Source organism: Loxodonta africana, chromosome 13, assembly GCF_030014295.1.
Source record: "Loxodonta africana isolate mLoxAfr1 chromosome 13, mLoxAfr1.hap2, whole genome shotgun sequence".
NCBI lineage: Eukaryota > Metazoa > Chordata > Mammalia > Proboscidea > Elephantidae > Loxodonta > Loxodonta africana.
The window spans coordinates 21282408-21306212 of NC_087354.1; the positions used below are offsets into that span (position 1 = coordinate 21282408).

The 23805-nt window shown below is 40.1% G+C and overlaps 1 protein-coding gene across 11 annotated transcripts in view; it reads right to left on the bottom strand.

The window, feature by feature from the left end:
• The window catches only part of MCTP2 (multiple C2 and transmembrane domain containing 2), a 312542-nt gene that overhangs the window by 124153 nt on the left and 164584 nt on the right, over window positions 1-23805 (bottom strand). For all 11 annotated transcript variants that reach the window (XR_010317359.1, XR_010317360.1, XM_023553059.2 and 8 more), the window contains 2 exons: window positions 14910-15012; window positions 12702-12804 (listed from right to left, as the gene is read on the bottom strand). Coding sequence is in view for 9 of the 11 variants with exons in the window: in XM_023553059.2 (XP_023408827.2) it covers window positions 12702-12804; window positions 14910-15012 (206 nt within the window). In the remaining 2 variants the exon portion in view is untranslated. The remainder of the gene's footprint in view (window positions 1-12701; window positions 12805-14909; window positions 15013-23805) is intronic.

Consider the following 23805-nt stretch of genomic DNA (forward strand, 5'->3'; position numbering starts at 1 on the left):
CTCCCAGAAATTAAGACAGGAATTTGGTCTGGACCTTCCTAAATTTTTCTTGAGAATTTCAATTCATAAGGATTTCCTTGAGAAAAAAAGTATTTAAAATGTTTTGCCTAAGTGTCGAAGTGTATGTATTTTGTAATTTGGTTTTTTATCACCACTATGATTTGGTAATGTATCTATAGTAACATATAGATCCACCTCGTTTCTTTAAACTGCTAGATAATCAAACTATGAGTAAACCACAATTTATTAATTATTCTGTTGATGAACATTTGGGTGATCAAATTTTTCACTGACTCTGCTGAAAGGAATATCTTTTGAAAAAGTGTAAAAGGTAAAGAAAAGGGAAAACTTTCACTAGTTTATATTCAGTATAATATGCTTGGATTATGAACAGGTCAACACATTTGGATATTTAGTGTTATAATTAAAAACTGCAATAGTCATCTATGAGAGTATTTTAAGAATATTTTCATATTCCACTGTCTTTATATAATGAAACTTCCAACACAAAAATATAAGATGAAGAGTTCTGTAACATCCCAACTTGCAAAACTCCTGTATGTCAGGATTTATAGAATAGGAAATGAAAACTAAACATATATTTTTCATGTCTAAAACTATGCTTATTATTCATACTTAGAACTCCGAAAATTATTTCTAGTAGTTTACAATTTTTAGACATCTATTAATTGTGCTTTGTTCCATTTAATAATTTTTTTTATTAAGTGGAACAAACAAAGCACAATTAAAAGAAAAAAAAAAAAAACTAGTGGAGAGAATCTATAAATACTTTGGTCCCTATGTATGAGACAGCCCCTTGAATTAAAACCTAAATTTAATTTTGAGGTCTCTGTCAGTCAAGGCAAAAAGGGACCATGTGGTTTCCAATTTCTGACACAACGAGGTCTACCAGTTCATGTGAAAAGTCCTTCTGGGCTGCCATCTAGGACAGCTTTATTTCAGTCAAAAGTAAGGGTCACTGAGTACACAGACCACCTCTTTAACTTTTGTGTTGTAAGTTGGTTTTTTCTCCTCCTACCAGGTCTTGGATGGCACAAACTGTTAAGTGCTTGACTACTAGCTGAAAAGTTGGTGGTTTAAACCCACCCAGAGGTACCTCAGAAGACAGACCTGGGGATCTGCTTCTGAAAGGGCACAACCTTGAAGACCCAGTGGACCAATTCTACTCTGCACACATGGGGTGGCCATGAGTTGGAATTGATTCAACAGCAACTAACAACAAAAACAACAACCAGCCTACCCTTAGTCTTTTAATTTATGATGGCCAAATTTTCATTCATCAATTTATTTATTTGGGCCATACTGACACCTCAAGAGGTCTCTCCCTTATGACTCCTGTTTTTCACTTGGCTTGTATAGGGTTTCCCCACTATTTTAACAGTTTTGCTTATAGAATTTGTTTTAAATGTCTGACCTTTAATTCATCTAAAAATTGTTTTTGAGTTTGGTGTAACAAACTAATGCATTTTTCTTCTAATGGGTAAGCAACCAAGTATCTAAGACTCACTTAGGCAGTTTACCCTTTCCTCAATGGCTTGTGGTTTCATATTTATTATATATTAAAATTTTCCATTTATTTAGTTTCTTTCATATCCTTCAGTACAATTTCAGAATTCCTTTACATGGATCTTAGACGTCGTAATTTTTTGTTTTATGCTAAATAGTATTTGATAAGTTTTTCAGATTTTAAAAATGTTTTCTTATTGGGTATCACCACTGATTTTTTTTTTTTTAATGCTGATCTTGTCTACACTTTATCGACTTTTATTCCATTATGTCTTGTACTTTATTTACATTTATAGATAATCATAATATCTGCAAATAAGGAGTTTCCTTCTTTAAAATATTCATAATTTCTTACATTTTGCATTGGCTAGATCAGACAGAAAATGTTTAATATTTAATCGTTAATTTTTAAACATATAACAAAAACGAGTTGCAACCAAGTAAAAGTAAAAGAGCTGAACAGAAGATTTCAAAAGGCAACTTGAGAAAACAAAGTAAAGTATAATGATATGTGGAAAGACCTGGAGATAAAAAAAACCAAAAGGGAAGAACATGATTGGCATTTTTCGAGCCAAAAAACTAAAGAAATTCAAGCCTCAAGTTGCAATATTGAAGGATTCTACACAGGAAATGTTAAACAATGAAACAAGTATCAAAAGAAGATGGAAGAAATACAGAGTCACTATACCAAAAATGTTTGGTCAACATTCAACCATTTCAGGAGGCAGCATATAAGAACCAATGGTACTTAAGGAAGAGGCCCAAGCTGCACTGAAGGCATTGGTGAAAAACAAGGCTCCAGAAATTGAGAGATGTTTCAACAAACAGATGCAGCACTGGAGGTGCTCACTTTTCTATGCCATGAAATTTGGAAGACAGATACCTGACTGGAAGAGATCTATATTTGTACCCATTCCAAAGAAAGGTGATCCAACAGAATGCAGACATTATAGAACAATATCCTTAACATGACACACAAGTAAAATTTTGCTAAAGACCATTAAAAAAGTGGTTGCAGCAATACATCTACAGAGAAGTGCCAGAAATTCAAGCCGGATTCAGAAGAGGATGTGGAACAAGGGAAATCACTGCTGATGCCAGATGGATCATGGTTGAAAGCAGAGAATACCAGAAAGTCATTTACCTGTGTTTTATTGACTATGCAAAGGTATTCGACTATTTGGATCATAACAAATTATGGATAACATTCCCAAGAATTGGAATTCCAGGACACTTAATTGTGCTCATGATGAACCTGTATTTAGACCAACAGGCAGTCGTTAGAACCAGAACAAGGGGTTACTGCGTGATTTAAAGTCAAGAAAAGTGTGTATCAAGGTTGTATCCTTTTACAATACTTATTCAATCTGTATGTTCAGTAAACAACTGGAGAAGCTGGAGTACGTGAAGAAAAGTGCAGCATCACAACTGGAGGAAGACTCATTAACAACCTGTGATATGAAGATGACACAACCTTGAATGAAGAGGACTTAAAGCACTTACTGATGAAGATCAAAGACTATAGCCTTCAGTATGGATTACACCTCAACATAAAGAAAATAAAAATCCTCACAACTGGACCAATAAGCAACATCATGATAAAGTGATAAAACATTGAATTTGTCAAGGGTTTCATTTTATTTGGATCCACAATCAACAACCATGGAAGCAGGAGTCAAGAAATCAAAGGACACATTGCATTGGGCAAATCTGCTGCAAAAGACCTCTATCAAGTGTTAAAAAACAAAGATGTCACTTTCAGGACTAAGGTGTGCCTGACCCAAGGCATGGTGTTTTCAATTTCATCATACAAATGTGAAAGCTGGACAATGAATAAGGGAGACCAAAGAATTGATGCCTTTGAATTATGGTGTTGGTGAAGAATACTGAATCTACCATAGACTGCCAGAAGAATGGAAACCCTGGGGGCGTAGTGGTTAAGATCTACGGCTGCTAACCAAAAGGTTGGCCGTTCGAATCTACCATGAGCTCCTTGGAAACTCTATGGGGGCAGTTCTACTCTGTCCTGTAGGGTCGCTATGAGTCGGATTCAACTCGACGACAATGGGTTTTGTTTTGGGTTTGGGCCAGAAGAATAAACAAATCTGGCTTACAAAAAGTACTGCCAGAATGCACATTAGAAGCAAGGATGGTGAGACTTTGTCTCACATACTTTGGACCTGTTATTAAGGGAGGCCAGTCCCTGGAGGACATTATGCTTGGTAAAGTAGAGGGTCAGTGAAAAAGAGGAAGACCTTCAACTAGATGGATTGGCACAGTAGCTGTAACAATGGGCTCAACCATAACAGTGATTGTCAGGATGGCTAGGGATGGGGCAGTGTTTCATTGTGCTGTACACAGGGTTGCCATGAGTCAGAACCGACTCGACGGCATTTAACAACAATCAAGTCGACTCAACTAATGGAGATACTACGTGTGTCAGAATAAAACTGTGTTCCATAGGGTTTTCAGTGGCTGAATTTTCAGAAGTAGATTGCCAGACCTTTTATATGAGGTGACTCTGGGTGGACTTGTACCTCCAAAAATTTAGTTAGCAGAATTGAAATAACCTACTCATAAAAAAATTCAGACCTGTTATTTTCATATTTGGGGAAAGGAGAGGATGTATTTCTCAGATCCTTCTATAATTAATCATTTTTACTAAACTGCATTCAATATCTGATAATCCAAGTTGCCTCTAATTATACTTTTTATAATAATGTCCTTTGCTGTTCATCCATTCATTTCTCCAGAAATGGAACTGTATTATCTTTATAGTTAATTTGAGGAGGATCTATGTCTTTACACTACTCAAGTTTTCCCTGGTATGTTTTATTTATTAAAATTTTCTCTCATATTCCTCAGTAACATTTAATAGTGTGTTTCACAGAGATTCCCTATATTTAATTTTTTCTACATTATTATTTGTCTTTTCTCAGTTTTTGGTTAGCCTTATTTACTTTGCTGATATTTTGAAATGAAAAAATGGATTTACCAAACCACCGTTTTCATATTTTCTGTTATTGCTCTCTGCTTTAATCTTTCTAATTTTCTTCATTTTATGTTTCTTTTTGTTCCTTTTGTTGAGATGCTTAATTGACTTTCAACCTTCTTTTTGTTTAATGGTAAAACCATTCAAGGTAAGAATTTCCTCTGAATAATACTTTTGGCCCCTACCCATAAGATTTTATGTATAGTGTTCCATTGTCGATTTTGAAATAGCCTATAATTGCACTTTTGGCATCCACATTAGTTACTTGGCTTTTTTTTTTTTCCCATGTGATTTTCTATTTGGGTGAATTTTTGTTAGGAATGTCTATTTTCATAGTACATGACGATGGTACAATTTCTGCCTTTTTGGAACCCATTGAGGCATACCGGACCTACCAAAAGAAAAAAAAAATCTGTTGCTGTCAAGTCAATTCCAACTCACAGCGAACCTATAGGACAGAGTAGACCTGCCCCATAGGGTTTCCAAGGAGCAGCTGGTGGATTCGAACTGCTGACCTTTTTGTTAGCAGCCAGGCTCTTAACCACTATACCACCAGGGCTTCCCTGGACCCATGGCATGACCACTATTTGAAATTGCTAAATGGGCATTTTGACAAAATATTTTGTAATTTTGTATGCGTGTGTATATACCCACACAGACATTAGATTAAGCTCATTAATTATTCTCTAAAGTTTGAGAGTCACCACTCAGTATGCCCCAAAATTAACTGAGATCTTATTAAAAAGGAAATTCCAGAGTCTCTTCCCAGAAATTTAGTAATGATAGAATGGTGTGTTGGGATCTTCACAATTAACAAACCCTTCATGGAATTTTCAACCATTTGGGCCTTCAAGAATTATCGCATCCCAGCCCTATTTATTTTTTGCTCATGATATTTTTGGAGCTGGGTAGATAACATATACTATTTTGTAATTCTAACTCTTTAATTTTTTTCTTATACTTCAAATATTTTAATATTTATAATTTCTGTGGTAAACTAGTCACATAAAGGTTTATGTCTGTTCTAACCTTACTGATAACTACATCTTTTTTTAACCTATAAAATGGCCTTCTCTGCCATGCTTCTGACATTATCTTTTGTTTATATCTATATGTTATATTTTTGTCATCCATTTTCGTATTTCTGCATTTTAGGTGTTTCAAAGAGGTAATAGTTAGATTTTACTCTGAATGTGAGAGGTTTTCCATTTAGAAGAGTTCTACCCATTCAGCATTTACCATTATGCATGAAACGCTCAGTTTGATACTTGCCATCTTATTATGGGGAATTTTGGGGGCCTCACTCATCATTTCTCTTTATCCCCTAGGCTGTCTGTCCTAACCAAGTATCACCCACACCATACACTACACATAGTTCATGAAAATCCCAGTACATTAAAGGTATCCCTTCCTAGTTTCAAGAGCCAGTCGAGAAATTTGCCTCATTTTACCTTCCTTTAAAGTCTTTTGCAGACAATTTCACACATTGCATTAGGCAAATCAGCTGCAAAAGACCTCTTTAAAGTGTTGAAAAGCAAAGATGTCACCTTGAGGACGAAGGTGAGCCTGACCAAAGCCATGCTGTTTCCAATCACCTCCTACGCATGTGAAAGCTAAACAATGAATAAGGAAGACCAAAGAAGAATTGACACCTTTGAATTGTGGTGTTGGTGAAGAATATTGAATATACCATGGACTGTCAAAAGAACAAACAAATCTTTCTTGGAACGAGTACAACTAGAAAGCTCCTTAGAAGCAAAGATTGTGATACTATGTCTCACACACTTTGGACATGTTATCAGGAGGAGTCAGTCCCTGGAGAAGGACATCATGCTTGGTAGAGGGTCAGGGAGAAAGAGGAAGACCCTCAATGAGATGGACTGACACAGCGGCTGCAAGGATGGGCTCAAGCACAGCAACAGTTTTGAGGATGGCGTAGAACCAGGCAGTGTTTCATTGTGTTGTACACAGGGTCGCTATAAGGCAGAATCGACTCAATGACACCTAACAACAACAACCTTCATTTATTGATATCTAGGAAACCTTGGTGACATAGTAGTTAAGTGCTACGGCTGCTAACCAAAAAGTCAGTAGTTCGAATCCACTAGGTACTCCCTGGAAACTCTATGGGACAGTTCTACTCTGTCCTGTAGGATCGTTATGAGTTGGAATGGACTCGATAGCACCCAACAACAACAACAACAATCTTAACAGAAGCAGATTGCCAGGTTTAGTTTGGTTGGTATTGATATTAACGGATATGTTGGACCAAGAATAGGGGCAGAGGAGAGTGGTATATACGTATAATGGACTATTACTCTGCCACAAAGAGAAATAAATTCTTGATACACGCTATAACATGGACTGAGTGAAATAAGTCAGTCACAAAAGGACAAACATTGTATGATCCCATTTATATAAAATATCTAGAACAGGCAAATGTATGGAGACTAAAGGTTATTAGTAGTTACCAGAGGTGAAAGGGAGGGGGAAGAGGGAGTCACTGCTTAGGGGGCACTGAGCTTCTGCTAAGGGTGATAGAAAAACTTGGAAATGGATAGTGGTGATGGCTATACATCATGATAAAGGTAATTAATGTCAATGAATTGTACATGTAAAAAGTGTTAAAATGGTAAATGTTTTGTTTTATATATATATGCATACACCCACCCACTGCTGTGTGTATATATGTATGCTTACCACAATTAAACTGCCGTTTTAGCACTGTATTGGGATTTCAGTCTTGTTATGAATAATCTCTCACATGACTCATCCCTCTCTCCTTCTTTCTCCCCAAGGCTCCAAGTTCTCACACGGCACCCCTTGACCAAATTTCATGCCCTGGATAACCAAACCTTGACAATATGATATATTGTATATTTTTTTAAAAATTTGGCTATGTGTCCATAAATATTAATGCAAAGTTAAACATCAGTAATGCATTTTAATGGCCAAGAGTTCAGCATTGACCTGAAAGCCTGTAACTGTGCTTGTCCATTACAACATGCAAAGCCCAGGGCTTGGACCAGTTCTTAATCGGAAATGCAAATGAAGATTTGCACGGGCATTTATTTGGTACAAGCAATTATAGAAAATTTGTCCCATAAAACTAATTAAGTGAAACTGTTACTGGTGCAGCTAGTTATCGTGCATGTGGATTCACGGAGAACACTGGGGCTCCACGGCGATTTCGTATATAAGCCTGGGTTCCTGATGACACTTCCACTTGCACATGTTGACACAGCTTGCACAAGAGGACCTGTATTTTTTTCAAAATGCCCCTCCCCATTAAACTGCAGATGATTTCTTCTTTGAGACTGGGGATATCAAAAAATCAGTGGTTTTCCTATTTTACAGATGAAGTCACCAAAGCCGATTATCAAAATCTTTCTGAATTGGTCCATTAGATAATTTCGGGAAGGTAACAGCATGCTTGAATAAAAAGAAATGACACAGATGAGAAGCATCTAGCCTGATTTTCAGGGTGGACTTAGGATCACTTAACTGAGGATGGCAATATTAAATAATGGAAATGGCAATATTAGAAATCATCAGATCAGAATACATTCCAATTACAACTTTCTCTTTTTTAATCATGAGTATATGGTTGTGTGTATATATGTATATATACATATATTTTAAAAATAAATTGAACCAAAATCAAATATATAAGATGGCTCATTTGTCTGAATTCTTGTAATTCCAATATATATATCTAAGTGTATGTACATGCTTAAAACAATTCATCACAACAAACAAATATATTTATTTTAGTATATGAGTTTTAAATTAATCAATAGGCACACAGCATATTCACTCTGATTAAAAAGGTATAGTTACTCAGAAGAACAGGCTCCTTGTTTAATAGATTTAATAGATTTAAATGCATCACCATTTTGAGGGAGATTAAAAAGTTAAAGTACATTCGGTGCTTTAAACTTAAATGTTTAAAAATAGTTTGCATTTCTCTAAAACTGTAAATTAAACTTCAGTTTATGACTTGAGTAAAGGAAATACAATCTCACAAATATTCCCGCTCTTCTCCAAGAAATACAATTTTTGTTTTCAGATGTAGAATATCTTATTAAATATTTAAATACTCTTACATATCCTTTAAATAGTGAAGCACCAGTGGATCCAGTTTTATGATTCTTTCTCCTATAAAAAACAGAAAAATAAACCCTTCTTCAAGGAGGCACACAATCTACAACCTAAGGGTTTTCTCTATTCCTCCAAGAGGAGTCTTCTTCCTTTCTAATTTGCTTCACACTTTTTATTATTTAAGAGTCTTCATGGAGTTGACTCCAACTGTTTGCACTACCCAGGGACTCTTGCTTCCCACCTAACAAACTTTTCCCAGAGAAAGACACTGATATCTCCTTCCCCAGGACAAACGCCTCAGGGACTCCCATGCTAGTAGAACAAACCCCAAACTCTCTCAAATCCTTTATGATTTGCCCTCGGCCTTCCACCTCCAGTCCCTTCTCACCCTGAGGTCCAGGCACCCAACCTGTCCTTGTTCCAGGAAAGTGGGCTTTCTCTCCGCCTCTTCTCTGCTCAGGCTTAGTCTGCTACCCATCTGACAGTATCAAAATCTTACCCCTCCCTGACACATCTCAAATGCCCTAACTCCTAAAGTCTTCCTAACGTGAAATCTGACTCCCCGCCTCCCACTGTCTTATCCCTTTTGTTTGACCCTTGATATTTCAGGCCTGCATGGGCTCATTCCACTGGCATCTCTCCTCAACAAGAAATGAAACTCTTCAACTCTGTACCCCCATCCACACCTGACCACACTAGCACACTGGGTGCACAAAATGGATTCTTGATGATTGCTTTTTAAATGGCATTTACTTTATTAGGTAGTTTAACAAAGTTAGAAGTTCAGGTTCTGAGGTCAGTACCTAAGATCAACCCGTCTCTACCACTCACCAGTTATAGGATCCAGAGCAAGTTCCAGAACTTTTTGCACCCCAGTTTCTGCATTTGTAAATGGGCATAACAATAAAACATGCCTTATTAGATTGTTACAGAATAAACCATTTAACATGTGCTAGTTTTTTTTTTTTTTTTTTTATAGTTTTTAGAGGGCATAGCACAGAGCTTGCTAGAAAATGGAATGATAAGTAACTACGACCTATCATTCACTTGTTACAGTATCTATACTACAGCAGGGAAGAGTCGATGTTTGGGGGTGCATGTTTCAGGTGGACCCTAGATTGTCAGGAAGAGCCCACACAGATCCACTGGAAAATTTGATCATTTTCCCAATTTACTGGCCAAAGAATTGGAAACGAATCCAAATCGAGACAGCCACACTAAACAACGGCAGCTGAAGTATCTTAGTCAGTACACTATTCCTCAGGCCCCCAAAATCCCTAACAGGGGAATACAGCTGCGGGCCATGCCGTCTTTACAAGGTAGAGGCCTTTCTGATCCAAGAGACTTCTTTCTGGGGGTGCACGGCCCATTTATACTACAAATAAATGATATAAACCAAATCAAACACTCCCTGGCTTGAAGCCTCCCAACGGTTCCCCATCTCCCATTAAGAATAAGCCAAAGTCTTTCAAACTATTAGAATTTCACAGTTCTTCGTGGTACTCACTCGGCTCTGCCCTATCTCCAGCTGCTTTCTTGTTCCATCACCACCATCAGTTAGGGCTGAGTCGATTCCGAACCATGGTGGCCCAATACATGTCAGGGTATAATTGTGCTCCACAGGGTTTTCAAGGGCTGATTTTCGGAAGTAGATCACCAGGACTTTTGTCCGTGGTATCTCTGGGTGGACTTGAACCTCCAACCTTTGGGTTAGCAGCGAGCATATCAACCATTTGCACCACCCTTATTGCTATTCCCTATTGGGCTCACACCATTCCATCCCCACTTGCCTCCCTGCTTTTCTGGAACTCAACAGTCAAAGTCCTCTCTCAGAGCCTTTGAACATGAAGATTTCCTATCTGGATGTATTTCCTCAAATATCCACACAGTTTTCTCTCTCACCTCCTTGTGCTTTCACTCAAATGCCCCCTATTCTGTGAGGCCCTCCCTGACATCCCATGGAAAACTGCCCCCTCTTCTCTTTCCTCCCCATATATTGTTGTTGCCTCCTTCCCTGGCTTCGTTTTTCTCCACCACACTTTTCACCATGAACTGCATGTTGCATTTATTGGATTTGCATACTGTGTCCCGCAAATGTAACAGAAGCTCCAGAGAGGAGAAGGGTTCGCCATGGTCCGTGTTAAAGTGTTACCACCTAGAACAGGGCCTGGCACAAAGCAGACCCTGGATAAATGCCTGCTGAATAAATGAAAGAACAAATCATGGGGCAGCTTATTACAAACCTGAAAAAAGACAAGGTGTGGGGCTGCCTGCATTTACTCCAGGTCATCACAAATCACCCTACCTTGTATGCTGAAGGATAGGTCTTGAAAAATGTATTAATTTGGCTCAGTGGTCCCCCGATGATAGTGACTTTGCCCTACACAGAACATTTCCGATTGTCTTAAAAGTGGTGGAGAGTGGGGGGTGGTTACTACTGGCATTTAGCAGTTAAGAGGTCAAGGATTCTGCTAAACATCCTACAAAGCACAGGAGAACCCCCCACAACATAAAATTTGTCCCACAATGTCAATAGCACCAAGGTTGAGAAATCCTGATTCAGCTTGAGGTAATTTCTTAAATCTAACTCAACAGCATATAGATTATACCTCATGGAGAAGGAAGCAAGGAAGGTCCACTGTGGAAATACAGAAAGACGAAACACACAAAACATTTATACACAAAGCAGAAGGAGGTTTTAAAAAGAACCAATTAGTGTTCACCCAGTGAGGAATAAAATATGCTACTAAAGGATTTACCTATAAAAACCAAGAGGAGAAATGCGTGAGAGAGAGAAAGAGATAAAAAGGGGAGGGAGCTGAATTGCAAAGAAGAAACTTTGATTTTAGTCTCTTCAGCCTTCTCAAAAAGTGAACCGCACATTTCTGTTGTGTGGGATTCTTTCAGGAATAACTGACAACACTGTAATTAAAAAAAAAAAGGGAGGGGGGGCAATCCCAAATTGCCACGTCCTCTCTGAGAGCCCAAGCCCTGGCTTGGAGCATTTGGCAGGAGCTGGCTCTGTGACAGAGCAGATGGTCCAGCCACTCTCTCTGAGCAGCATCAGGGGTATGAGAATTTGGGGAGAAACTAAGAGAGCGATCAAAAACAGAAAAAAAGATGTTAAGAGGTATAGCATTTCTCCCTCTGTAAACATCATGTGAGCCAGACTAACGTCATGGTTAAATTATGGACTGTTCCATCGATGAATATGCCCTAATAGCTTGGGAAAAATATGTCTCTGGGAAGAAATATGTACAACCTCATTGGCTGATAAGGGCCATAATGACTATATGATAAATTTTATTAAGAGTTGGATGAAAAAAATGAAATTCTCTCTTGTAGAAGCATCTGGAACCAACATGGATGGCCAAGGAATAGGCACATCTCAGCCTCAGATTTCCTGCTTTTCTCCTAGGAAGGCATTACTGGGAAGTTTCTTCTCTGAATTAGAGGAGGTACTTTTTTATGTTCAGCTTCTCTTAGGTTGGCTCTGGTGCGTTAGCTTACACTGGGTATTGAAACATCTTCCCTTCTCAAAGGGGGGCTCACTGATTTCTTCCACAAAGAATGTTTTCAGGCTGAGAGCAAATGTGACCACTAAAAAAGACAAATAGAACTTTTGGGGAAATGGTCTTTAGCAGTACTGAGAACGAATGTACAGTCACAAGGAATTAATCTTTAAAGAAATGTGCAGCAAGGAGGTGTAAAGACATACATGTTGTGTTTCTCATTAATAAATGGAAAATAAGTCATAAATATTTATATATATTCCTTGAAAACAAATAGAAACTTCCATATTAAGATGGAAAGACTATTAGTGAAAGGAAAGACTAGCCAAAATGTCTGGTTGGTTAAATCAATACTAGACAGACAGACAGAGAAAGTTATGTGCTTTTCTATTTGAAACTACTGAAAATACTGGATAGGGATAAGAAATAAAACAGTTACTTCTGGCAACAGCTGGGAGGATTTTTTTTTTTTTTCCCTGTAGACTGACAAAGATAAAGCAACTCTAGACCTTAGCAACTTGTCAACTGTAAAATGACTCACAAACTGTTTATTCACAAAGGTAACTTACAGACAGCAAGGGAATGGCAACTTTTCCAAGAAAATCAGGGGGTTTATCTCCATCTTCATCAAGCACTGTCACTTCCAAAACGTCATGGATATCTTTAATGGGACTGAAACAAGAAACATACTGTGTATGATACACAAAAACACACAAATGAAGTCTGGTCCATGAAGGTCTGAAAACACTGTTTCACTAATTAAGTCAGTATGTCCTGAGAGTATAAAACTACCATTTAATTAAATTCCAAAAATTAAATCAAATTGACTCTATTCCCAGACCTTCCATCATAGAAGATTTAAATATCCATATGAAAAAAAGTCAACTTTTTTACTAACATTTTCCATGTGTACATGCACTCAAGGGCAGGGCTGTTAAAGACATAGGAAAAAGAATGAGAGAGGGAGGCAGAATGAGGAAGGCATAAAGAAAGTGATTGCAAAGTAGCTTCTAAGTGAGAATGGTAGAAATAGAATTTACTTTGAATTAATGAAGTATTCCCGTTAAATTAAAAAAGTGGTCAAAATCACCAGCTGGTGAACTACTTAGAAAGCCTCATATTGTTGAAACATAAAATATTAAAAAAAAACCCATGCATATTTGGAAACATGTTTTATATTGACCAAAAGCCAGACATCAGCTACAATGATAATGGTATCATGGTCATTGGCAGGGTGTTGGGCAAACAGGAAATTCTTGCTGTTGGCAATTTGTAAACCTGCTTAGCAGAGCAAAACCAGTTCTCACAGAGTCTTGAAACTTTCTACATGTATCATCGAACCCACTCAAAGTGAACTTTATTCTCTTATTGACAAGCAGAAAGCATTTCTTCAGTTTTGTGGTGAGAATGTACCCTGCATCACCCAAATTCAATGCAGGGCCTTCTCTGGATGGCCGGGTGACTCACAATCTAAAGCAAACTTTTTTTTTTTTTAATAGTTGCCATCGAGTTGATCTTGACTCATGGAGACCCCATGTGTGTCAGAGTAGAACTATGTTTCATAAGGTTTTTGTCATGGATTGAATTATGTCCCCCTCAAAATGTCTGTATCAACTTGTTTTGGCCATGTGTGATTGTCCTCCTTTTGTGATTGTAATTTTATGTTGAGATGATTCGGGTGGGATTGTAATACACCCTTACTCAGGTCACCTCCCTGATCTAAGGTAAAGGGAGTTTTCCTGGGGTGTGGCCTGCACCACCTTTTTTCTCTCAAGAGATAAAAGGAAAGGGAAGCAAGCAGAGAGTTGGGGACCTCATACCACCAAGAAAGAAGCACCAGGAGTACAGTGTGTCCTTTAGACACGGGGTCCCTTGGCTGAGAAGCTCCTAGACCAAGGGAAGAGGACAAGGACCTTCCTCCAGAGCCGACAGAGAGAGAAAGCCTTTCCCTGGAGCTGATTCCCTGAATTTGGACTTTTAACCTACTAGATGGGGAGAGAATAAATTTTTTGTTGTTGTTGTTAAAGCCATCTGCTTGTGGTATTTCTGTGATGGCAGCACTAGATGACTAACACAGTTTTCAATGGTGAATTTTCTGGAAATAGATTGCCAGGCCTTTTTTCCGAGGCACTCTGGGTGGATGTGCACTTCCAACGTTTTGATTAGCAGCTGAGCGGGTTAACTGTTTGTACCACTCAGGGGCTCCAAAAGTAAACAAGGAAACATAAATACATTCAGCCTCCTAAATGCCTGAATTTGAAAGAGCAGGCAGGGTATCACTGAGGAGCAGGTCACGCACATAAGCTGGAGTACCAGGCCCTTTGGGAGTCTGAGGATTCACAGATAATCTGTATTTTCCAAAAAGGCTTTGGAAGAATACAAGCCTTTGGGCATTAAAATAATGTTGTAACATATAAGCTTGCATTTAAGGCAGGTCTCCATTTGTAACTTTCCCTAACCCAGGAATGAATTGGCTTGGATATATGGGGGTCTCCGTATCCTTACAGATTAATTTAGCTGCTAAAAGAGGTTCTTTACAAAGCCCTCCTCTAACACTCCCTTGCAGTTCAGCATAGTCTCTTCTATTATTAACACTCCACTCTATAAAATGAAAGGATAAAAGGTTTTCAGAAGAAGAGAACAATAAAATTCACTCTTTGCACATAAAAATGGACAGAATGTTCCACTCTGGAGCCCAGCCTGTGCCAGACATATCAGGCATAATTGATTTCTAAGTTAAAGCCGCCCCTCAATAGTCCAGAGGCTAAAGCACTTACAATGTAAAAACTGTGTTCCACTCAGGGTTGAGGTTCTTGTAAACGGTGTGCGTCTGAAGTCGGTCATTGCCGAGCTCCAACAAGCAAAAGGGATCGCTCTTCCCTGCCAAGAGAACACAGATATTGGTCAAGGACAAACGAGCTTCCAAAGTGTCAGAGGCAGTGTGAACACAAGTTGTGGCGCTTTCACAACAATAACATGGCGCTTCCTGAAAGAGCGAAGGTGAGACTCCTCTTCCAGCAAGCCCTGTGGATGTGTGAATTTGCGAGGAGGTGGAGCCTGCAAGTGCTGGAAAGTTCGCTCACCTAATCCATTAGGACTGACGTGCCGCAACCAGAGACGCACCCTGAAAGCCAATGACCTCACACACGTTTCACAGGAGTGGATGTCAGTTTGGCATGAGAGAGTCCACTTCTGTGTTTTGTCTTGAAGATGAAGCTCATTTGTTTCCTTCTTAACTTTTCTCTAAGTCAAACTTACAGATGTATGGAAAAGCCACCTCCTATAACTAGAGCCAGGTGCTGTTGCTTTCAAATCGATTCCCACTCACAATGACCCATGTGTCAGAATAGAACTCTGCTCCATAGGACTCCCAATGGCAGATTTTTGAAAGCAGATGGCCAGGCCTTTCTTCTGAGGCACCTCTGGGTAGACTCAAACCGCCAAACTTCTGGCTAGTAACTGATTGCTTAACTATTTGCGCCACCCAGGAAGTCCTGTATCTAGCGGACTACATTAATAGGCTTCCACGCAACTGTGAAAAAGTGAGAACGATTCTAAGAAGAGCCATTTAGAAACCGTGTTCCTAAATATCTGATACATTATGAGAACACACAAGTTACAGCATCGGTACTTTTAAACATGTCAAAGTATGATTTAGGAAAGTAAGATCAGAATTTTTAACAACAACAAAAAAAAGGAGCTTGTCCCTTGTCCCATCTCACCTCTTCCTTTATCTTTTTCCACTCAAAAAACCAGACCAAAACAAAACCCATTGCTATCGAGTCCATTCCAACTCATAATGACCCTATATATAGGGCAGAGTAGAACTGCCCCACAGGGTTTCCAAGGCTGTAATCTTTACTGAGTCAGATTGTCACATCTTTCGCCTATGGAATGGCTGGTAGGTTCAGACAACTGACCTTTTTGTTGGCAGCTAAGCACTTAACCATCACACCACCAGGGCTCTACTCATACACTAAAAAAAAAAAAAAAACAGGCAAGAAAATCCACAACACAAAGCTGGACCAGAGATGGACCAAGTAGAATTCTCTTCCCTTGGTTGTGTCTGGCAGTGGGATCCAGACTTTAAACTGTCAGGGAAACAATGAATGGCTCTATAATGTCCATAGGACATTAACACATTGCCTGACTCCGCAGCACACAGGCACTTTGCAGAGCAGAGTGGACCAAATTAATTGGGGGCATAAGGACAGACACTCTCTGAACAAATGGCCAAAGGATCGCAGGGCAGGGCCTAATGCAGAAAGTGCTTGGGCCTCTTGACCTTCTGGCCTACCATCCAGGTCAGTGAACCTACAGCTAATCCACTTAATACCCTGGAGCTCTGAGGGGCTGACATGAGTAGGAGCCTGCATAAAGATGATGCTTTTAAGAAGAAAAGCAGATGCCTGGTTAAGGGTTAGTATTAAACAGGAGATTTCATTCACCTGACTAGTGGTCTGGACTCTTAGCTGCCTGGTCAAAGACTTTAAGAACATGCTATTATCCCAGTTACTGGCAGACTACGATCCAGAATGGATAAAGGAATGAGTTAGGGTTGTCAACTGTGAACTGTGGCTATGGTCCCTATCTAAATTAAGAAGAACAGAAATTTATTAAAATCCTATTAAACAGGTCTCAGAATCAATGCAAAGGCTGGTGAGCCAGGCTTGAAAAGCACTAGAAACCAAAACACAACTTGGGAACACTTAGGCACAAGGACCACAGCCATATATTCCATCCCTGGGAGTTTGGTGTGGACTCTGCTTCTCCTGACCACAGGAGTCCCACGCGCCCTGCTCCTGGACCCTGAGTCTTGCTGCCTCCAGTATGAATTCTCCTCCACTCCTGCTTCTTTCCCTCACTGAATACAGATGCAAAGGACTTAGAAGAAGCATCTGATTGCTCCCGCCTAGCCAAGGTCAGACACCCTAACTGCCAGAGCACAGAAAGGGAGTACTGACTTCTCAGCTTCTATGGTTGCAAGTGAGTTCTGACCCCCTTCTCCAAAATATACAGTGGGGAAAACCTGAAACATAGCTGGGGCTTCAGATGCTGGGCAGCCAACACCAATCAACAAAAAACCCTATATGGTAGACATATAGCTGTTTCTACCTTCTGGCTCTGAATGGATAAAACGTGGCACATACAAAACAATAGAAGGTTATTCGGCCACAAAGAGAAGGAGCTCCTGACACATGGATGTACCTTGAAATCATTATGCTGAGCGAAGTAAGGATAAATACCGTGTGATCTCACTTATATGAAATATCTAGAGTAGGCAAGTGTATAGAGGCCAAAGTTTATCGGTGGTTACCAGGGGCGGAAGGAGCGCTGGTGGCACAGTGGTTCAAGTGACCGACTGCTAACTGAAAGGTTGGCTGTTCGAAACCACAGTGGCTCCGTGGCAGGCAGATATGGCAGTCTGCTTTCATAGAGATTGACAGTCTCGGAAGCCTTTTGGGGTCGCTATGAGTTGGAATGGACTCCACAGCAGTGGGTTTGGTTTTGGTGGGCTGGACCAGCGGTGGGAGGGAGGGGGAGGAAAAGGGGACTTGCTGCTTCTCTTACTCACTGAGCTTTTATTAAGGTGATGGTAAAATTTGGGAATGAATAATTACAATGGTTGAACAGCATGGCAAACAAAACTAACATCACTGAATTGTATACGTGAAGACTGTCGAAAAGGCAAACAATTTGTTGCATGTATATTTACCATGATTAAAAATAAAACCTGAATCTGCAAAAGTCTTCTGGTTATTTGAAGACATCGTCATCCTGGGAATGAACATACTTCTTTAACAACCGTGAACATGAAAGAGAACACATGGCCCCAGATGAGCGCACAGGTATAGCAGCACGCTCCAAGCTGAAGCAGCTACTTAACAGTTTGTCAAACTATTAGTAGGTGTCAGCGCTGCTCCTCCCAAGACACTGACATGACATCCCATCAGCACTTGCTTGGGGGAAGCCGTCAGGCACTTTTAATGAAAGCACTGGGGATGCTCCACAGCAGGGCAGAGATGTGGCCTGGTCCTGTTGAGGCACAGGTGGGCCTGTGCTGGCTCCTGCTCTCCTGAGCAGGCACACAGTCAGCTGTCCCAGCTAATGAGGAATAGGCTTCCCTCCAGAAACTGGGAACTTCAGTGATGTGTCTCCAAGGAGCACACTGTACCAACTCTGAAGAAAAATCCGTCAAAGCTCATTAAAATGCTGCATTTATTAATATTACAATATAAACAGGCAGAGGGGAAGAGAAGCAACAAAGACGTTATAACATTTAGAGCATAATGGATACGTACTTTATGGATTCATTTCTTTCCTTTAAAAGGTTCTATGTATATATATACATATATGTACATACACACAGACTTGTGAAAAATTTAAATGAGTATTTTTTATTTGAGATAGAAATTATCTTTCATGATAAATGAAATCTCTCATTTAAAAAAAAAATGTCCAAATGATCCCCAATGGTACTGAGAGAACAGCACCAGGCAGACCAACACATGTATGTTTGGGTCTGCACTTTTTGTCTTTGATCTACATAGTTTACAGGTGAAAGGGCTAGATAATCTCCTCTTAAGTTCAGCTGCCATGTAACCTTGACAATGGTTACATGGTAACGTTGGCAATTCAGTTGCACTGTTTTAACAACTTGCACTCAATCACTTCGACTATTTTTCCACACTACTATAAAGCTCGTTCATATTCCTTGAATGACAAGGGTATTTCATTTCAGTATTTTTATCTTTGTATTAGTTACAGTAGTTGAATGGAAAGTAATGAATACACATTAGGGATCGTATGATTCATTTGACAAATATTTATAAGCACCCACTCTGTTCCTAGCGCTGAATCAGGCACAGGCATATGAAGACCACCAAGCCATTCCCTTTGAGAAACTCTCATAATAATCTCCGTTATTCTGTACATGTTACTTTTTTAGTGAAAGCTTTCTTCTTGCTCACCCCCATAGTAGACTGAGTTGCCCCCCATCTCTGATTTCTACTGCATATTATCCTTTGCTAGTTGCTGCTGAGTTGACTCCAACTCATGGGAACCCCATGTGCCTCAGAGTAGAACTATGCTCCATAGGGTTTTCAATGGCTGGTTTTTCTGAAGTAGGTCACCAAGGTTTTCTTCCCAGGCACCTCTGGGTGGATTCAAATCACTAAGTTCTGGTTAGCAGCTGAGCATGTTAACTGTTTGTACCACCCAGTAACTTCACATTGTCCTTAATACATTAATATTTTACATTTGTAAATTTGTTACATATTTAGCCAATATGTATATTTCATTTAAGACACTCAATGAGGTACAACCAACATATGCATGTCCCTAACTCCCCTATGAAGAGTACAGTGCCATGGCCTAGAAAATAGGGCAACAGGCTGATTCCTGGCTCCCAGTGATGGGCCCTGGCTAGAGGGAGACATGCTCCTCCCATCCCTCACATACTACTCTGTGTGAGATCATGTGTCACTCAGGTTCTCATTTAATTCTCATACCAGCTCTATGAGGTAGGGACTGGGTGCCATTTTACAGACAGGAAAACTAAAGTTCAAAGAGATTTAATCTGGTTGGGAAAGTCCAGAAAGATTTCATCGTGGTGGTGAATCTTAAGCAAGGCACGGCTAGCAGAAATGGGTAAGTACTTCTTGAGGAGATGGGGGCAGAATCAGAACCTTAAATTTATTAGGAATATAGATAATATAAACATAAGTATATATGGCAGTCTGGAAATGTGAGATGAGAGTGGATAGGTGCAGAGACTGGCTGGACACCTGGAAGGCCACGGCCAGTAGTTTCCACTTGATTTGATTTCATTTTACTCATTCAGCAGTCAGGACCCACTATGATATACAGCGCAAGGTTGGAAGAAAGAATATCTAGAGGCAGACAACTCCTGAAGCTAAGTGTGAAACACTATAGCTCAGAGGTTAGGAGGTGGGAGGCCAGCAGAGCCATGCCAGACCAAATATCCTAAAACTCTGTTTTCATGCCTTATTTCCAACCATTTGTTTTTAAACTTTACTTACTATCATATATTTGAGCAAATTCTAATTGTTCATCCGGAATGTTATAGTCTCCATCAACTCACCCCACACAAGCCATCCTGACTTACCGTACCCCCCCATTCACAATCCCTTTAGCAAGGTTGGGGTGCCTTTCCTCCATCTCTGACATCACCAGACTGGCCCATCCTACCCAACACCTAGAGACAGGGCTTATCCATGCTTCGTGCTTTGTGTGTACAATGCCCTCCCCTGCAATCCTCTCCCAACACCCACTCCCTCCAAGGCTGAGTTCAAGATACAACTTCTTTTTGGAACATTCCTCTGCAACCTTAGGCCCCAGGGAGCCACCCAATTCCTAGGATAATCGGTTTGAGTATGTGCGCCTGCTCATTGGTTCAATACTTGACACAATGTGGAAAGCACTGTGCTAGGAGCTGAGAGTAAAAGGTGATCTCTCTTCTTCCTTGAGCCTAATGTTTCCTGTATGTCCAGCCTCTCCAAGGGGGTCATGGGCTTCTCTAGGATGAAGAATGGCCTCTGCGATGTCAGGTAGCCAAGGACCCACTCACTTCCCTGCAACAAATGCCCAGCGATAGGTGCTGTTGTTGTTAGGTGCCGTCGAGTCAATCCCAACTTGTGGTGACCCCACGTGAGAGTAGAACTGCCCCATAGAGTTTTCTAAGCTGTAATCTTTACGGGGGCAGATTGCCAGGTCTTTCTCCTACAGAGCCTTTCGGTTGGCAACCAGTCCCTTAAGCATTGTACCACCAGTCTCCTTAAAGAGTGGGTTACAAGCACAAGGTCCACATTCTGGTGATGTTGGGTCTGTATTAGGGCTGTGAGGACAGCTAAGGAAGAGCAGGTCTTCATTCTGTTGAAATGTTTTAACTAAATTTCTGATATTCTGCTGTTCTAATACTGAATATACTGCCGTTAAGAACGAACGAATCAGTCTTAGAAAAAGTACAACTAGAATGCTCCTTAGAGCAGAGCCCTGGTAGTGCAGTGGTTAAGAGCTCAGCTGCTAACCCCAAGGTCAGCAGTTCGAATCCACCAGCTGCTCGTTGGAAACCCTATGGGGCAATTCTGCTCAGTCCTATAGGGTCCCTATGAGTTGCAAAAATGCTTACTTTGGACACATCATCAGGAAAGACCAATTGCTAGGAAAGGACATCATGTTTGGTAGAGGGTCAGTGAAAATGAGGAAAACCCTCAATGAAACAGACTGACACAAAACCGTAACAGTGGACTCAAACATACCAAAGATCATGAAGATGGTGCTGGGCCGGGCGAGGGGCCTCTGATGGGAGAGGAGGTGAGTGCTTTAGCTGGGACTGGATTATGCAGGGATTTACAAGTTACACTGCAGAATTTGGGAAACTAAGTAGGGGAATAGCATTATCCAACATGACTTTATAAAAGTTTATTCTGGCGGCTGTCTGGAGCAAGGCTTTTGAGGGAGCAAGAGTGACAATAGATGTTATGCAGGTTTAGGAGATGACGGTCACTATGGAACCATAAAGGTGACAAAGGAGTGAAGTTAGAAGAAAAAACCCTTTTATTTCACCAGTTCTTGTTTTTTCTTTGTTGTCGTTAGTTGCCGTTGAGTTGGCTCCCATCAGACGCCCCCTTGCTCTCTGGTCTCGGCCGCACTTGTTTTCTTCCAGGCCCTTGGAAAAGCCCTGCATGTTCCTCAACCATGCATTTCCCTTATTTTAAAATGTTTTCTGTCATCTGTGCTGGGTTAGCTCCTCAAAACTGACACCTCAGACAAAACATCACTTCTTGTAGAAATACCAGACATTTGTCCACTAATCTTAGCACCCTGTTCTTGACCTCAGCAGTATAACTGCAATTAGACAGCTACTGATTGAATTAATTACTAATGTGAGGGAGGCCAAGGACCAATTTCTAAGCCCCTCCCCCACTATTTACTAGGGTCACGCACAGTGGAGATACTTGCTGAATAAATTAAGGTGTTACTTACTAAGCACTCAGAACCCTTCCACTATGATGGAAGTAATTCCTTTGCCAGTTCATGAAGGAACACAAATGAACTGAATGCATTCACTCTCAAGGGGCCACTAAGTTGTTTTTGTTAGCTGCTGTTGACTTAGCCCCATATCCATGATTGGTCGTGCATCAGAGTGTTGCGATCCATACGGTTTTCACTGGCTGATTTTTGGAAGTAGGTCACCAGGCCTTTCTCCCTAGTCCATCTTAGTCTAGAAGCTCCCCCGAAGCCTGTTCATCATCATAGCAATACACCAGCCTCCACTGACAGACAAGCAGTGGCCACGCAGGAGGTGCACTGACTGGGAATCGAACCACAGTCTCCCTCAAGTAAGGTGAGAATTCTGTCACTGAATCACCACTGCCCCTGCCAATAAGTTACAAGGTGCTAAATCTCCAATATACCCCTAAACTTTACATTGGTTAAGTCCATTTTCTTTGACAGACAGTTAAAGCAAATAGCCTGCCAAAGGCAAATTTACATAATTTTGATGTGTTTTTAAAAAAAAGTAATAGTTTGTTTTAATTTGGGCTCAGTCACCCATGAGGTTGTTATGAAAATTAAGATCATTCAATTGCTATGGGTGAGCCTTCTAGAAATTGCCATTACAGGCACCCTCTGAAAATACAGCATTCTTAAGAGGAGGGGCACTACTATGGAGACAGCTTCAAGAGTCAGACCACGAAAACAGACCAGAAAATGGGCATGTGGTTAACATTCCTGGTGAACAGTAACTACAGGACTATTCCACTTCTGACACAAATAATCCCATGTTTCAAAACAACAAAAATAAAAACTGTTATAATTTACAGAAACTATTTAAAATTTAGAATTGTAGCATTTGGCAGGAACATCCCTACTCTACAATGTGGGGTCTAAATATAGTATTTTGTTCAATAATGACTGAAAATAGCACTCTAATGTATAACAAAAAATTGATGAGACCACAAAGGAATTTTATATTGGTAAAACAGTTAATCAGAAAATCAAAACATAAAATACAGGTACTAAGCTATAAGACTCTGTCTTATAGGGTCGCTATGAGTTTAGTTTTTAATCTAATTTAGTGTAATTTCAATACCATGAAGCATTTTTTTTCTTCACTTTTAGCAGGGACTGGAAATGGAAATGGAGCTCTGGTGGTGCAGTGGTTAAGCACTCAGCTGCTAACCAAAAGGTTGGCATTTCAAACCCACCAGCGGATTTGTGGGAGAGAAAGACCTGGTGATCCGCTCCCATGAAGATAACCACCTTTGGAAACCCTATGGGGCAGTTCTACTCTGCTGTATAGGGTCACTATGAGTCGGAATTAACTCAACAGCACAAAACAACAACAGACACAGAAATAATTCCAAGAGTCTTATAGTGGTAAATGTAGATTCCTAAAAGTGGTTGAAGAGCACTGATTAGCAATGCTTATATTGTCATCATTATCTAAAACTAGGGAAATTATAAACAAAATATCAAGAAGACAAAATCTGTGAAATTCCCCACATCAACCTCTTGCTGTTGTTGTTATCTCCCCTCAAGTCAGCTCTGACTCATGGCAACCCCATGGGCGCGGAGGAGAACTGCACCATAGGGTTTTCAAGGCTGTGACCTTTCAGAAACGGATTGCCAGGCCTGTCTTCCAAGGCA